Source organism: Nycticebus coucang, chromosome 14 (genome assembly GCF_027406575.1).
Source record: "Nycticebus coucang isolate mNycCou1 chromosome 14, mNycCou1.pri, whole genome shotgun sequence".
NCBI classification, from domain to species: domain Eukaryota; kingdom Metazoa; phylum Chordata; class Mammalia; order Primates; family Lorisidae; genus Nycticebus; species Nycticebus coucang.
The window spans coordinates 11,868,190-11,882,369 of NC_069793.1; the positions used below are offsets into that span (position 1 = coordinate 11,868,190).

Genomic DNA, 14,180 nt, shown 5'->3' on the forward strand with positions numbered 1-14,180 from the left:
TGACTTTGGTGCACAAGGGGGGCATATAAGCAATCTTTTGTAGGATGACAGACATGAAGAAGATAAAAGAGGATTGCAAAACCTTTAGGGCTTAAATCAGGTTGCAGTTTTGGGGGAAAAAAAAAATCACTGATCATCTCTGCCTTTATATCCACAGTGTGCTACCACTAAGCATAGCCTGAGAATAAACCCCTGGGATGGCCTCTACCCTCTCTTAAAATAGATAAAATTCCAGGGACAGTGCCACAAGGAAAAGGCTACAACCCCGCAGCAGAAAATACATATTTATTATAAAATAATGTTTGTTTCATGATGAGAGTAGAAAAATAACACTATGAGCTACTAAAAAAGCTTTGAAGCTGAGTCTCTTTGAGCAGTGGGGTCAGAGGCTTTGCATCATTCTGGGAATCCACCGACATGAGGCTCTCCAGGCTCACACAGGACAGGTATGGCACAGAACATACAGGGGCTTGTGGCTCGGGTCCTACTGGAAGCCCGACGAGCCTAGATGGTCCACACAAGATGCCCTGCCACAATGATCAAAAAGGAGAACTTGGTGCTGAGAAGGGCCAGGATAGGGATAGCCTTGCCCCTCTCTACACTTCAGTGCAGAAGAGTCTCTCGGGCTGATGGTCAGGTTTAGAAGATGCTGCGCACTGGCCTTATGCTGGGTTGGTTACCCACATGTCTGTACTGCATCACCTTTCCCAGGAAAATTGATCCACCACTTCTCACTGGTATGACACAAGTACCAGAAGGGTGTGTAGTGTCAGCCTGATGAGCTGCTGGCTGAAATTTCTGCACGTCAAATCCTGTCCATACTGATGGCAAAAAGAAAGAAAATGTTAAAAGACCTGTGAACAAGAGCAGCTGGCCTGAACTATTCTATATTCCAAGCTCTTTGGCCCCAAAGAACAAGGAGAATATCTTTCCTAAGTGGGAAATTTTCTACCTGAACAAGAAAGGTAGTCCCATGGACACCCCTTATCCCCTCCAGAAAAGTCTTCTAGATCATTCAGGCTTTAGAACGTGAATCCCTCCCTGGGATGGGAACCCAACCCTCCAAGGATGGGAAATTGTCCCTCAGCAGCAGTACCTGAAGAAAGCAGCCAGGGTGAGCACCTCAAGTAGCAGCTCTGAGCCACAGAAGAAGAGCAAAATGCCGTTCATGATGGCTTCCAGGCGGAGCACGTAGGTCTGTAGCAGCAGGTAGTAGGAGGCCATCACAGCAGATGGGAAGGTCAAAGCCATGCTAATGCCAAGTGGCATCTTTCGCTGGCAGAGGTTTCCTTTTGTACCTGTCAGACACAGCCCATGGAGTTACCTCCAAGTGGTCTGTTTTCCCTGGCCTCAAGACCTGGTGACAGCTCCGTGCCTGTAGCTCAGTGGTTAGGGTGATGGCCACAAATACCAGGGCTGGCAGGTTTGAACCCAGTCTGGGCCTGCTAAACAACAGTGACAATCACAACAATAACAAAAATAGCCGGGCGTTGTGGTGGGTGTCTGCAGTCCCAGCTACTTGGGAGGCTGAGGCAAGAGAATTGCTTAAGCCCAAGAGTTTGAAGTTGCTGTGAGCTGTGACACCACAGCACTCTACCACGGGCGACATAGTGAGACTCATCTCAAAAAAAAAAAGATGGGCTGGTGAGGCAGAGAATAACAATCCTGAATGGGGATGTACACATTTATAAGTGGGGTCCCACTCTACTAAAAATTTGAGGTCTTGTGGGAGTTTTAAGATTGGAGTTATTTACTCCAGAAGTCCTGCTTCCAGCTGGGTCCCACTGAAGGGACATAGGGATCTTTATTTAGGAAAAAAAAAACAAATCTGATTATAAAAAAAATACAATCATTGAAAACTTTACAACTAATATAGAAAATTTTAGAAAATACAAAAGTGAAAGACTTTCATGACCCCACACCCTGAAGACAGTGTCATTACAGAATGATGTATACTGTTTGAAACTTTTTTGTATGTGTATGCTCATGTATTACTGTTTATTAAAAAAATATGTAGACTCATATTCTATACATACTGTTTTGCAACTTACTTTTTCCCAGAGACATTTTTCCATACTATGTGTATAATAATTACCTTAATTCTCTTTTAATGGTTATACATGACTCCACTGGATCAACACCTTTATTTAACCTTGTATTACACAGATGTTTAGGTTGTTTCTAGTGTTTTGATAATTACAAAATTTGTGGCAATAAACATCTTCATACAGCTATCTTTGCATATTTGTAGATGCATTTGTTTTTCTAATCCAGTTTTAGAAGTGAAATTGTTGGGGCTAAAAGTACGAATTTTATATAATAATAACTATTACCAAAAAGGTTGTACTAATTTATATTTACACAGAAGTATATAAATAACCTGTTCCCCACACTCTCTCTGATACTGGGTACTGTAAATATTTTTATCTTTGCCAATCTGATAGGTGAAAAGAGTTACCTTATTGTTTCAATTTGCTTTAAAGAAAAAACAGGGGTTCACCTTACTCAGGCTGGTCCTGAACTCCTAGCCTTAAGGGAGTCTCCTGCCTTGGCCTCCTCCAAAGTGCTAGGATTACAGGTATGAGCCACCACGCCCTGCCTAAATTTACTTTTTGTTAGTGAGTTTGGGTATCTTTTTTTTAATTATTATTATTTCAGGTTAATGTGAGGGTACAAACAACTAGGTTACAATGTTTGCATTTGTTAGGCAGAGTCCCTCTTGTGTCCCCACACTCAAAAGGTATACCACATACCTTTACACTGTGCTCATTAAGTGGGAGCACACCAATCCCAAGTTTGGGTATCCTATCAAGTTTACTGGTTCTCTGTACTTATTTTTTTTATGCCTATATTAGTGTTCCTTACCAGTTTTTAAAATTGCTTTGTCTTTTCCTTAGTGATTTATTTGACTCTTCTTTATACTTTCTTATATATGTTGCAAGTAATTTTTTCAGAGGAGTAGAAGGGTTATTAGTGCTGATCTGTGCAGGCATCTACTACCTGCCCTGGACAAAGAGTTACAACTGCATTTATTATGCAATCAGTGTAACCTGGTTTCTTGTACCCTCAATGAATCCCCAACAATAAAAAACAAACAAACAAAAAAAATAAATAAAAATAAAAAAATAAAAAAAACTGCATTTATCTCCCAAGCCAACCAGTAAGAGGAACTATACCCTCGTGCAGCAGTGAGGCATTTGGGAAGGAATTATCTAATATCCTATGCTACTGCCCACCTCTAGCACTATCAAACAACAATCAGGTTGCCTGACCCAAAACATAAAGCAGCAACTTAAAAGAGGGAGTAATGGGATATACCACCAGATCCAATCTCTGATAGTGAACCTAGGTCATGCACTTTTCTTAATCAAGTTATAGACACCAGCTTGTTTCGTAAGGAATGGAAATACTCTCTGACAACACTCACCAAAAAAGAGTCGAATTACTTCAATTCCAAGATAAAGGAAGAGCATCACCACATCTAGCACTAAGTTGGCCATGGGATATGGTAGCAGAAGACCTGCCAATACATAAGCCAGGGTCTGCAAACAGCATACAACATCACCCACAAGAACTGCTGCAGTTGGGAATTAAAGAGGACATAGGTCTCAGCTTTCCATGAACTAGTTAGTGAGAAATGGGCATTATTACAGCTGCAGGATATAGTAATTCATACTGCAACTACCTCTGGTAGAGGCAGGTTCATTATTGCTGTGTTTTACTCCAAAAGTCTGTGGGGACTCCACTCTTCACAATGATTGGATGTGCATGTGTACAGGACACTAAAGAGTTTCTGAGTGTCACCAATGGGCTTAAAGTGGAGTCTGGCAAAAACAAGTGATAGGAAGAGCCACAACAGAGAAGCTTGCATTTCCCCAACAAAAGAAATTCTTGCAAGGGGATTCCTACAAACTCATTCTCAAAGAAGCCACCCGATGAAAAGATTTCTGCCACTACAGAGGGCAGAAAAGAAGGTAAAATAAGGTTCTTGATGAGAGATGGCTCTGGCTGAAGTGGGGAAAGGATGTTGGGGCCTTACCTTTATACAAAAATATGAAGAGTTCCAGCAGGAAATAGGTAGCATAATACCACCCGTTCAGAAAGAACAGGATTTCCAGAGGCGTTGAGGACAACCGTTTACCTGAAAAGAGCATAGAGAAGTGGGACCGGAGGGAGCGCTACTTGATCTCTGTTCCTTGCACGGTGCAGTGTCTAACTTGGAGAAAACACAAGGGCGCAGCTCGTGGGACTCGCCACCTTTCTGATTGCTGACAATGAGGTGGCGGGGCCTAGGGGGCGGGCGCGAAAGGGGTTTCCTTCACTCCCCTTCTTTCCCAGAATCACCATCTAACTCGACTCTTTCGGCTTCGGGGGTGGGGGGAGGAGGGAAAGTCAAGGGGTAACTCGGAGGAAATCACAGCTGAAAGGTTCCTCAAAGATCCAACCCCGCCACGCGCTGGGACGGGAAGCAGAGCACAGAAACCAGCATTGGCCCGTCCGATGCCAACCTAGAAAAGGCCAGCCGAGGACTTGGGGTGTCTGAGTCCTTGAGCACCCAGGGTGGGCGGGTCTGCGGAACCCCGCTTTGGGCTACGGAGCCGCCATGTTCCCGACGCTCAAGGATAGAGGGTTGACGTCGAGCTCTGGGGCAGGGGAGCACGGACGGGATAGGGGCCAGCGACTCACACACCTCCGGAATCTCACCTCGCGGCGCCATCTTCCGTCCCCATGGAAACTGCGTACGCGGCCACAGCCGCTCCCGGAGCAGCGAGGCGCTGCCGGAAGCCGGGACGGAGCGGCCCGGGCTTCGGGCCCCTCTCCCCGCCCGCCAGACTCTATGGTCACTCGGGCCGGGGCGATCTCACCTCGGCCCTCGAGTGGACGTGGCTCGGATGTCCCTTTTCTCAACCTAGGGGAGAACAGTGGTGACCCGCGAAGCCGCCGTCCGCAGGACCCCAGGAGCCGCTCTCGGGCTCCCCCTCCCCCGGTTACAGATGTTGAACAGAAGTGGCCAGTTGTGGCCGTGTGACCAGCGGATTGGCCCATAGACGCTATTCCCACAGTTCTCTTTTCTGTCTTGTCTTTTCTTTCTTTTCTGACACGGAGTCTCACTTTGTCACCCTCAGTAGAGCGCCGCGGCATCATAGCTCACAGCAACCTCAAACTCGTGGGCTCAAGCGATTCTCCTGCCTCCGCCTCCTGAGTAGCTGGGACTATAGGCGCCCCCCACAACGCCCGCCTATTTTTGGAGACGAGGTCTCGCTCTGGCTCAGGCTGGTCTCAAACTCAGAGCTCTGGCGATCCAGCCCCCTCGGGCTGCCAGAGTGCTGGGATTACAGGCGTGAACCACCGCGCCCGGCCTCAGTTCTTTTTCGTCTGAAAATGAGAAACAGTTCTTTGCAAATGCCGGTGGGGTTTAGCACCAGGGAATTAAGAGACCAAAATGAGTCGGAAATAAGAGCCTCCTTTCTGGGTGCACAAATGAATAAGGCCAAGAGAAGATTAAACGTGATCACCACGTGACCCATAAAGTGCCCTGGGCGTTGAGAGGGCACAGTACTCCCAGGTGGAAGCTGAAGGAAGTTTCTTGTGATGGCTTTGTGACCTGGGCTCTGAAGACTGATGACAGTTTAGAGCAGTGAAAGCCTGTGGCTGCTGGCAGGGGAGTGCAAAGGACAGGGGCTTTGACGGGGAGACTGCCCCACCTGCTGTCTGTCAGGGTAAACAAGCCAGTAAACAGCTGGCATGCTCAAACCAGGTAATTTGAGGAGAGTGACTAACCTTTAAAGTACTATACCCCTGGCTAGTTGGGATGGGGTGGGGCAGGATGTCCTAAAAGAGAAGGCACAGAAGCAAATCCTTGAGGCTGGACAGAGCAGTGCGTGTGTAGAAGGCTCCCACTAGGAGTTAGAGAACCAGCCTGATCTCCACCTCCTCCCTCTTCTCTACTTTCTGCTCTCTGTGCCTCCCTTCAGCAGAACTTAAAGACGAGCTGGGGGCAGGAAATCCTTAAATGCCTTCTTCAGGGCCAGTCTAGCAAAGCTCTCAACAAGGAGGAGAAGGCAGAAAGGGGTCCTGATCCTGCACCCCCTTTTCCACTGCCTGCTAGACATCAGACAAGTTCTGCTCTGACCCTCAGATGTAAGGAAGGTGGGCCGACTGCTTGTTTGTGTAAAGTTTGGGGGGCAACATTGCCATGCCCACTTACATTCTGTTTGTTGCTGCTTTCATGCCATAGTAGTGAGGTTGCATAGTTGAAGCAGAGACCATGTGGCTCATGGCCTTAACTACCTTCTGGCCCTTTAGGAAAAAGTCTGCTGACCTTGTGAGAGTATGCCACAACTCCGTAGATGCCCAAATTAGACAGTACAGCAAACAGCAGGAACAACAGCATGGCAGCTTGGTTTCCATATCCCGAAGTCCTATATGTGATAAAATGAGCCCAGAGGGTGACACACACGATGAGTTATGCCACAGTTGAGGAACCCAGAGCCAAGAGTTCAGCACCTCTTTTATTAAGCAGCAAATAAAGGCATTTTCCACTGGGGAAAGAGAAATTACAAGGTAGTAACACTATAGTTGTCTTAGCCTGCTTAATTACCTATGTGCTTATTATCGGGGAACTGTCTTTTTTCGTTTTTCTTCCACTTTTCTTTCTTTCTTTCTTTTTTTTTTTTTTTGAGACAGGGTCTCACTTTGTTGCCCTTGATAGAGTGCTGTGGCATCACAACTCACAGCAACCTCAAACACTTGGGCTGAAGCGATCCTCTTTCCTCAGCCTCCTGAGTAGCTGGGACTACAAGTGCCTGCCATAATGCCCAGCTATTTTTAGAGACGGGGGTCTTACTCTTGCTCAGGCTGGTCTCAAACCCATGTGCTCAAGCAATCCACCCACCTCAATATTTCTTTGTCTCTTCTCTTCTCTACTCTTTTCTTTTCTTCCTTTCCTTTCCCTTCCCTTCCCTTTCCTTCTGTCCTCCCTTCCCTTCCTTTCCCTTTCCTTCCTCTGTTGCTCCAGGCTAGAGTGCTATGGTATTATAGCTCACAGCAACTTCAAACTCCTGGGCTTAAGTGATCCTCTTGCCTCAGCCTCCTGACTAGCTGGGACTATAGGATCCTGCCACAATGCCCAGCTAGTTTTTCTGTTTTTAGCAGAAATGGGAACTCACTTTTGCTCAGGTCAGACTTGAACTCCTGAACTCAAGCAATCCACCTGTCTTGCTTGATCGCCTGTCCCAATCTGGGAACTGTCAGTTTGGCACAGTTAGTTAAAGCATGGAGAGATGCCTAGGGCACACAGCCAGCTGTCTGTCCCAACATCTGGTAACCTTGCTAATTGGCTTTTGTAGATTCTTTTGGCAATGTGTAATTACATCATCAGCAAATAAAGATATTTTAACTTCTTCTGTCTCAATCCCTATAACTTCAATTTCTTTTTTCTGCCTTAAAGCACTGGCTAGGACTTTCAGTATACTTCTGAATAGAAGTGGTGATACTGGGCAGCACCTGTGGCTCAGTGAGCAGGGCCGGCCCCATATGCTGAGGGTGGTGGGTTCAAACCCAGCCCCGGCCAAACTGCAACAAAAAAATAGCCGGGCGTTGTGGCGGGCACCTGTAGTCCCAGCTACAGCTACTCGGGAGACCGAGGCAGGAGAATCGCCTAAGCCCAGGAGTTCAAGGTTTCTGTGAGCTGTGTGATGCCACGGCACTTTACTGAGGGCAATAAAGTGAAACTCTGTCTCTACAAAAAAAAAAAAAAGAAGAAGTGGTGATACTAGGTATTCTTGTTTAGTTCCTACCTCAGGAGGAAGTATTCAGTATTTCACCATTAATGTGTTACCCATAGATTTTTTTTTTTTTTGAGACAGCATCTCACTTCATCACCCTGGGTAGAAGCATTATAGCTCACAGCAACCTCAAACTCTTGATCTCAATAAATTCTCTTGCCACAGTTTTTCTATTTTTAGTAGAGATGGGGGTCTCACTCTTGCTCAGGCTGATCTCGAACTCCTGAGTTCAGGCAATTCACCTGCCTTGGCCTCCCAGAGTGCTAGGATTACAGGCATGAGCTATTGTGCCTGGCCAGGTATAGATTTTTCTCTAGATACTCTTTATGAGGTTAAGAAAGTCCTTTGTTTTCCTAGTTTGCTGAAAGACTTAAGATACATTTTGTTAAGTGCTTTTTTTTCTTTTTGCATCTATTGAAATGACCATATGATTTTTGCCCTTTATTCTGCAAATACGATGAATTATATTGATTTTCAAACGCACAACCAACTTTGTCTTCCTGGAAATAAATGTATTTGGTTATGACATTGTACAGAAAAAGAGTTAACATAGGCCTGAGACTGCTATCCTTTTACTTGTTAAAGTTGGGTTTTGGCAGGCATCTAGGAACTTGTATTGAGTTTGGAAGGGTTTTCACTAAACCAAAGCGGCACATTATACTTAAACATTTGTAGAATGTGGCTTATACTGAACACCTGTTTTCCTTGTGGTAGTCTTTAGTTTTGGTACATGCTAGGCAGAGGGTGCCTGTATGTGATCAGCTCCCAATAAAAACCATGGACACTGAGTCTCTAATGAGATTCCCTAGTAGACAGAAAAAAAAACAAACTTTTCTTCTTTTCTTCTTTTTCTCTGTCTACTTTTTTTTTTTAAACAGTGTCTTGCTCTGTCCCTCTGTTTAGAGTGCAGTGGTGTCATCATAGCTAACTGCAACCTCAAACTCCTGGGCTCAAGCAATTCTGCCTCACCCTCCCAAGTAGTTAGGGCTACAGGCACACATCACTATGCCCAACTAATTTTTCTATTTTTATGTAGAGACAGGGTCTAGCTCTTTTTCAGACTGGTCTGGAACTCCTGAGCTTAAGTGATCCTCCCATCTTGGCCTCCCAAAGTGCTAGGATTACAGCCCTGAGCTACTGTGCCTGGCTAACAACATTTTGCACATGTTGTGAACAAATTGTTGCTGTAGCATATCTTGTGTGATTCCACTAGGTGACAACTCTTAGAAGCTTGCCCCTCATTTCCTATGAACTTCACCCCAGGTCCCTTTTCCCTTAGTTGACCTTGCTTTTTTATTCTTTCACTGTAATGAATCATAGCCATGAGTTTAACTGGATGCTGAGTCCTGTGAGTCCTCACAGCAAATCATCAAACCTAGGTGTGGTCCCAAAGATCCCTGACACAGATATATTATCCTTTTTGTATGTCATTGGATTTTATTTGCTAATTTGGTTAAGATTTTTGCATATGTTCACGAGACATTGGTTTATAATTTTACTTTCATGGAAATACCTTGTCACATTGGGTATCAAGGTTAAGCTGGCTTCATAAAATGGAGTGAGAAGTGTTTCTTCTTTTTCTATTTCTGGAAGAGATTGTATAAAGTAGGTAATAGTTCTTTAAATACTTGGAAGAATTCACTGATGGTTGAAGCCATCTAAACTTGAAATTTTTTTGGGTGTGGAAAAGCTTAAAAAAACTAAACTCTTTTTATTATATAAGACCCTTCACATTTTCAGATTCTTGAATAACATTTGGGTAAATTCATGTTTTTCACAGATTTTCTCATTTTGTATACATTTCCTAAAGTATTGGTATGAAGTTTTTCACAACATTCCTCTTTTTTTTTTTTTTTAATATTGTATTAGAATCTGTCATATAAAAGAAATGGCATGGCTTGGCACCCGGGGCTCAGTGGTTAGGGTGATGGCCACATACACGGGGGCTGGAGGGTTTGAACCCAGCCTGGACCTTTTAAAACCACAATGACAACTGCAACAACAACAAAAAATAGCCAAGTGTTGTAGTGGGCACCTGTAGTCCCAGCTACCTGGGAGGCTGAGGCAAGAGAATCACTAAACACCAAGAGTTTGAGGTTGCTGTGAGCTGTGATGGTACAGCACTCTACTGGGGGTGAGATAGTGAGACTGTGTCTCAGAAAAAGTAATAATAATAAAGATAAAGGAAAGGGCATGACTCTCCACCCCAGCCTGAAGGTCATCAGTAGAAACCATCTTCTATGCATCACAGCCAAGTTCCCAAGGGAGTACATTCCAAACTTTAGATCTTTGGCTCTGGGGTTAGTGCAGACTCTGTGAAGGGGCATTGCTCCTGGCTGGGCTTCCAGAGCTCTTATTCTTTATTCAAGGACAACATACCAATGTGTGTCTTAAAATTCCATCATGGTACTGCAAGGATCAGAAGCTTGTGAAGAAACCAAGCACAGGCTGGAGCAACTCAAGCTGAGTTCCCCCTGACCTGAGCTAGGTCAGTTCCAAACAGTGGCATCAGGTAGACATCAGAAACTTCTGTACAACAATTGTGGTCATTCACCCAGCTCAGCCATGACCTGCAGTGCCCTCCCCAAGTTGGCTCTGAGGTATCTGTATGCTGACTGCTGTGCAAAGGCGATGCAGAGGCCTGTGGCTTCCCTTGCTCAACAGAAGGCTTGGCAAAGGCGCAAAGCAGACACCAGGGAACCCATACTCACTGCTGACCAGCCCACCACCCAAAGGGAACCTCCTCATGTTTTTTAATGTTTGTAGAATCTGAGGTGATGTTCCCCTTTTCTTTCTCAGTATCTTTAATTTCTTTCTCTCTTGATAGTTTTAATAGGTGTTTACAAATTTTATTAATGTTTTTAAACACGGGTTCTGAGACCAGGCAGGATGGCTCACACATGTAATACTAGTACTTTGAGAGTCCAAGGCAGGAGGATCTCTTGAGCTCAGTTGGAGACCAGCCTGCACAAAGTGACACCCCCATCTCTATTAAAAATAGAAAAAAGGCCGGGCAAGGTGGCTCACTCTTATAATCCTACGCCTCTGGGAGGACAAGGCAGGTGGGTTGCTTGAGCTCAGTAATTGAGGCAAGAGGATCACTTGAACCCAAGAGTCTCAGGTTGCTATGAGCTATGAGGCCATGGTACTTTGCCAAGGGCAACAAAATGAGACTCTGTCTCAAAAAAAAAATAGAAAAAAATTAGCTGGGCATGGTGAGCGCCTGTAGTCCCAACTACTCGGTAGGCTGAGGTGGGAGGATAGCTGGACCCCAGAAGTTTGAAGTTGCTGTGAGCTGGGCTGACACCATGGCATTCTAGCCTGGGCGACAGAGTGAGACTGTCTCAAGAAAACAAACAAACAAAAAACAGCTTCTGACTTTGTTGTCTTCACTTTATTTTCTATTTTATAAATCCCTGCACTTCATCATTTCCTTCCTTCTACTTTCTTCAGGTTTCACTTGGTGTACTTTTTAAAATGGAAACTTCCATTATACATTTTTAGCCTTTCTTCTTTTCTAATATGTGTATTTTAAGAAAGTAAATTTCCCGCAGTCAGATAGAGGAAGTTGCTTCTATTCTTAGTTTACAAAGAATTTTTGTCATGATTAGGTGTTTAATTTAGTGATAGCTAGGACTAGTAAGTAATCATATACTTTTTTCTCCTTTTTTGATTTGGTGAATTTCACACATTTTTATTTTATTTATGTATTTATTTTATTTATTTTGAGACAGAGTCTTACTCTGTCACCCTGACCAGAGTGCCATGACATCATCGTAGCTCACAGCAACCTCAAACTCCTGGGCCCAAGCGATTCTCCTGCCTCAGCCTCTGAGTAACTGGGCCTTCAGGCACCTGCTACCATATCCAGTTAGTTTTTCTATTTTTAGTAGAAGTGGGTGTCACTCTTGCTCAGGCTGGTCTCAAACTTGAGAGCTCAAGCAATCCACCTACCTCAGCCTCTGAGAGTGCAAGGTGAGTCATCATGCTATGCCACATGTTAATTTTTAGATGTGGGGGCAGACGAGGTGGCTCACACCTGCAATCCTAGCACTCTGGGAGGTCAAGGCGGGAGGATCACTTGAGCTCAGAGTTCAAGACCAACCTGGGAAAAAGTGAGACCCTGTCTATACCAGAAAAAAAGAAAAGAAAAGAACAAAAAAACTAGGCCAGACATGATGGTGGGCATCAGTAGTCATAGCTACTTGGAAGGCTGAAGCAGGAGGATTGCTGGAATCCAAGAGTTTGAGGTTGCTGTGAGCTAGGTTGACACCACAGCACTCTACCCAGGGTGACAGAGTGAGACTTTGTCTCACACACACAAAGAAAAAAAAAAAAAAAAGAAAGAAAAAAGAAAAAGAAAAAGAAAGAGAACAAGGAAAAAAATTTTTTCAGATTAATTTGAGGTTACAATGTTTGCATTTCTTAGTTAGGGTCTGTCTTACAGTTGTGTCCCATTCCCAGGAGGTGTGCCATATATCCCCACATTGTGCCCATCAAGCGGGAGCACACCCATCCCCCTCCCACCTCCCATCTTCCCCCTTCTTGCTTCCTCCTCCCCCCATCTTGAATTAAATTGAGTTTTTCTCTTGTGTGGGTGTGTATTAGATCATCTACTGGCTTCATATTAGTATTGAGTACATTGGATACTTGCTTAGGGAAAAAAAATTCAGCTGTTAAACCAATCTTATATTCCTGGGATTAACCATACTTGGTCATGATGTATTATCCTTTTTCTTTTTTCTTTCTTTCTTTCTTTCATTTATTTTTTTATTAAGTCTTTTGTACATAGATCATAAATACATTTATGCCCATTTCAGTGTGTTGGTTATTTGTACAGATGGAGTGCTTGCATCATACTAATCAGCATAGCTTTCATCCCATTTACCCAATTATAGCATTAGGACATTTGTGCTCTACACATGATAGAACCAACTTGTACTTGCAAGGTGCTTCATAGTTGCGCTCCCCCTACTATCCCCTACTATCCCTCTCACCTCCTCCCCACACTCCTCCTCCCCTTCCCTTTTTCATCCTAGGCTAAAGTTGTGTTTCATTTTTCATATGCAAGTGTGAGTTATTATAAATTGGTTTCACAGTAGTACTGAGTACGTTGAATACTTTTTTTTCCATTCCTGAGATACTTTACTAAGAAGAATATTTTCCAGCTCCATCCATGTAAACATAAAGGAGGTAAAGTCTCCATTTTTTACTACTGTGTAGTATTCCATGGTATACATATACCACAATTTATTAATCCATTCATGGGTCAATGGGTGCTTGGGCTTCTTCCATGACTTGGCAATTATGAATTGAGCTGCAATGAACAATCCAGTGCAAATATCTCTATTGCCAAATGATTTTTGGTCCTTTGGATATACACCTAGAAGAGGAATTGCAGGATCAAATGGCAGGTTTACATTTAGATCCCAGAGTGTTCTCCAAACTTCCTTCCAAAAGGAATGTATTAGCTTGCATTCCCACCAGCAGTGCAGAAGTGTTCCCTTTCTCCGCATCCACGCCAACAGCTGTAGTTTTGGGATTTTGTGATGTGGGCTACTCTTACTGGAGTTAGATGGTATCTCAGAGTGGTTTTGGGTTGCATTTCTCTGATAATTAAAAATGATGAGCATTTTTTCATGTGTCAGTAGGCCATGTGCCTGTCTTCTTCAGAGCATCTTCTGTTCACGTCTCTGGCCCACAATGAAATGAGATCACTTCTTTTTTGCTTAGTAATAAATTTGAGTTCTCTGTGGATTCTGGTTATTAGACCTTTGTCAGTAGTATAACTTGCAAAAATCCTCTCCCATTCTGAGGGCTGTCTGTTTGCTTCACTTAGTGTGTTCTTGCCAGTGCAGAAACTTTTTAATTTGATCAGATCCCAGTAATGTATTTTGGATGTTGCTTCAATTGCCCGGGGTGTCCCCCTCATGAAGTATTCTCCCAGGCCAATTTTCTCAAGCGTTTCCCCTGCACTATCTCTAAGAATATTTATAGTTTCATGTCTTCAGTTTAAGTCCTTTAACCAGTGAGAGTCAACTTTTGTTAGAAGAGAAAGGTGTGGGTCCAGTTTCAGTCTTCTACAAATTGCCATCCCAATTCATCCAGCACCATTTATTGAATAGGGAATCTTTCTCCCAATTCATATTTTTAATAGGCTTATTGAAAATCAAATTATGATAAGTGTCTGGGTTCACCTCTTGGTCTTCAATTCTGTTCCATACATCTACCTCTCTATTTTTGTGCCATGACCATGCTGTTTTGATCACTATCGATTTATAATATAGTCTGAAGTCTGGAAGTGTGATTCCTCCTGATTTGTTTTTATTTCTGAGTATTTTATCCTTTTTCTATATGTCTGGACTTAATTTAAGAATTTTGGTGATCTTGAAT

At 43.8% G+C, this 14,180-nt stretch overlaps 1 protein-coding gene across 3 annotated transcripts; it reads right to left on the minus strand.

The window, feature by feature from the left end:
• Positions 1-268: 268 nt before the first annotated feature.
• TMEM216 (transmembrane protein 216) lies at positions 269-5,448 on the minus strand. 3 transcript variants are annotated; one of them, XM_053562692.1, is made up of 5 exons: positions 5,113-5,448; positions 4,040-4,909; positions 3,428-3,520; positions 1,097-1,298; positions 269-821 (listed from the first exon to the last, which is right to left on the minus strand). In XM_053562692.1, exons 2-5 carry the CDS (start codon positions 4,152-4,154, stop codon positions 806-808), a joined length of 426 nt encoding a protein of 141 aa, XP_053418667.1. In that variant the 5' UTR covers positions 4,155-4,909; positions 5,113-5,448; the 3' UTR covers positions 269-805. The 3 variants fall into 3 exon arrangements, with proteins under 3 accessions (XP_053418667.1, XP_053418666.1, XP_053418668.1); XM_053562691.1 differs by lacking the exon at positions 5,113-5,448 and having other exon boundaries at positions 4,040-4,141; positions 4,705-5,032; XM_053562693.1 differs by lacking the exon at positions 5,113-5,448 and having other exon boundaries at positions 4,040-4,141; positions 4,691-5,032.
• Positions 5,449-14,180: the final 8,732 nt, after the last annotated feature.

Excerpts from the sequence above, each read along its gene's own strand:
- TMEM216 (XM_053562692.1), bottom strand. The coding sequence starts at position 4,154 with ATGCTCTTTTCAGGTAAACGGTTGTCCTCAACGCCTCTGGAAATCCTG. Across the intron at positions 3,521-4,039 it reads CTTCATATTTTTGTATAAAG|GTCTTCTGCTACCATATCCC; the intron begins GTAAGGCCCCAA and ends ATGTATTGGCAG. Across the intron at positions 1,299-3,427 it reads AGTAATTCGACTCTTTTTTG|GTACAAAAGGAAACCTCTGC; the intron begins GTGAGTGTTGTC and ends TGTGTCTGACAG.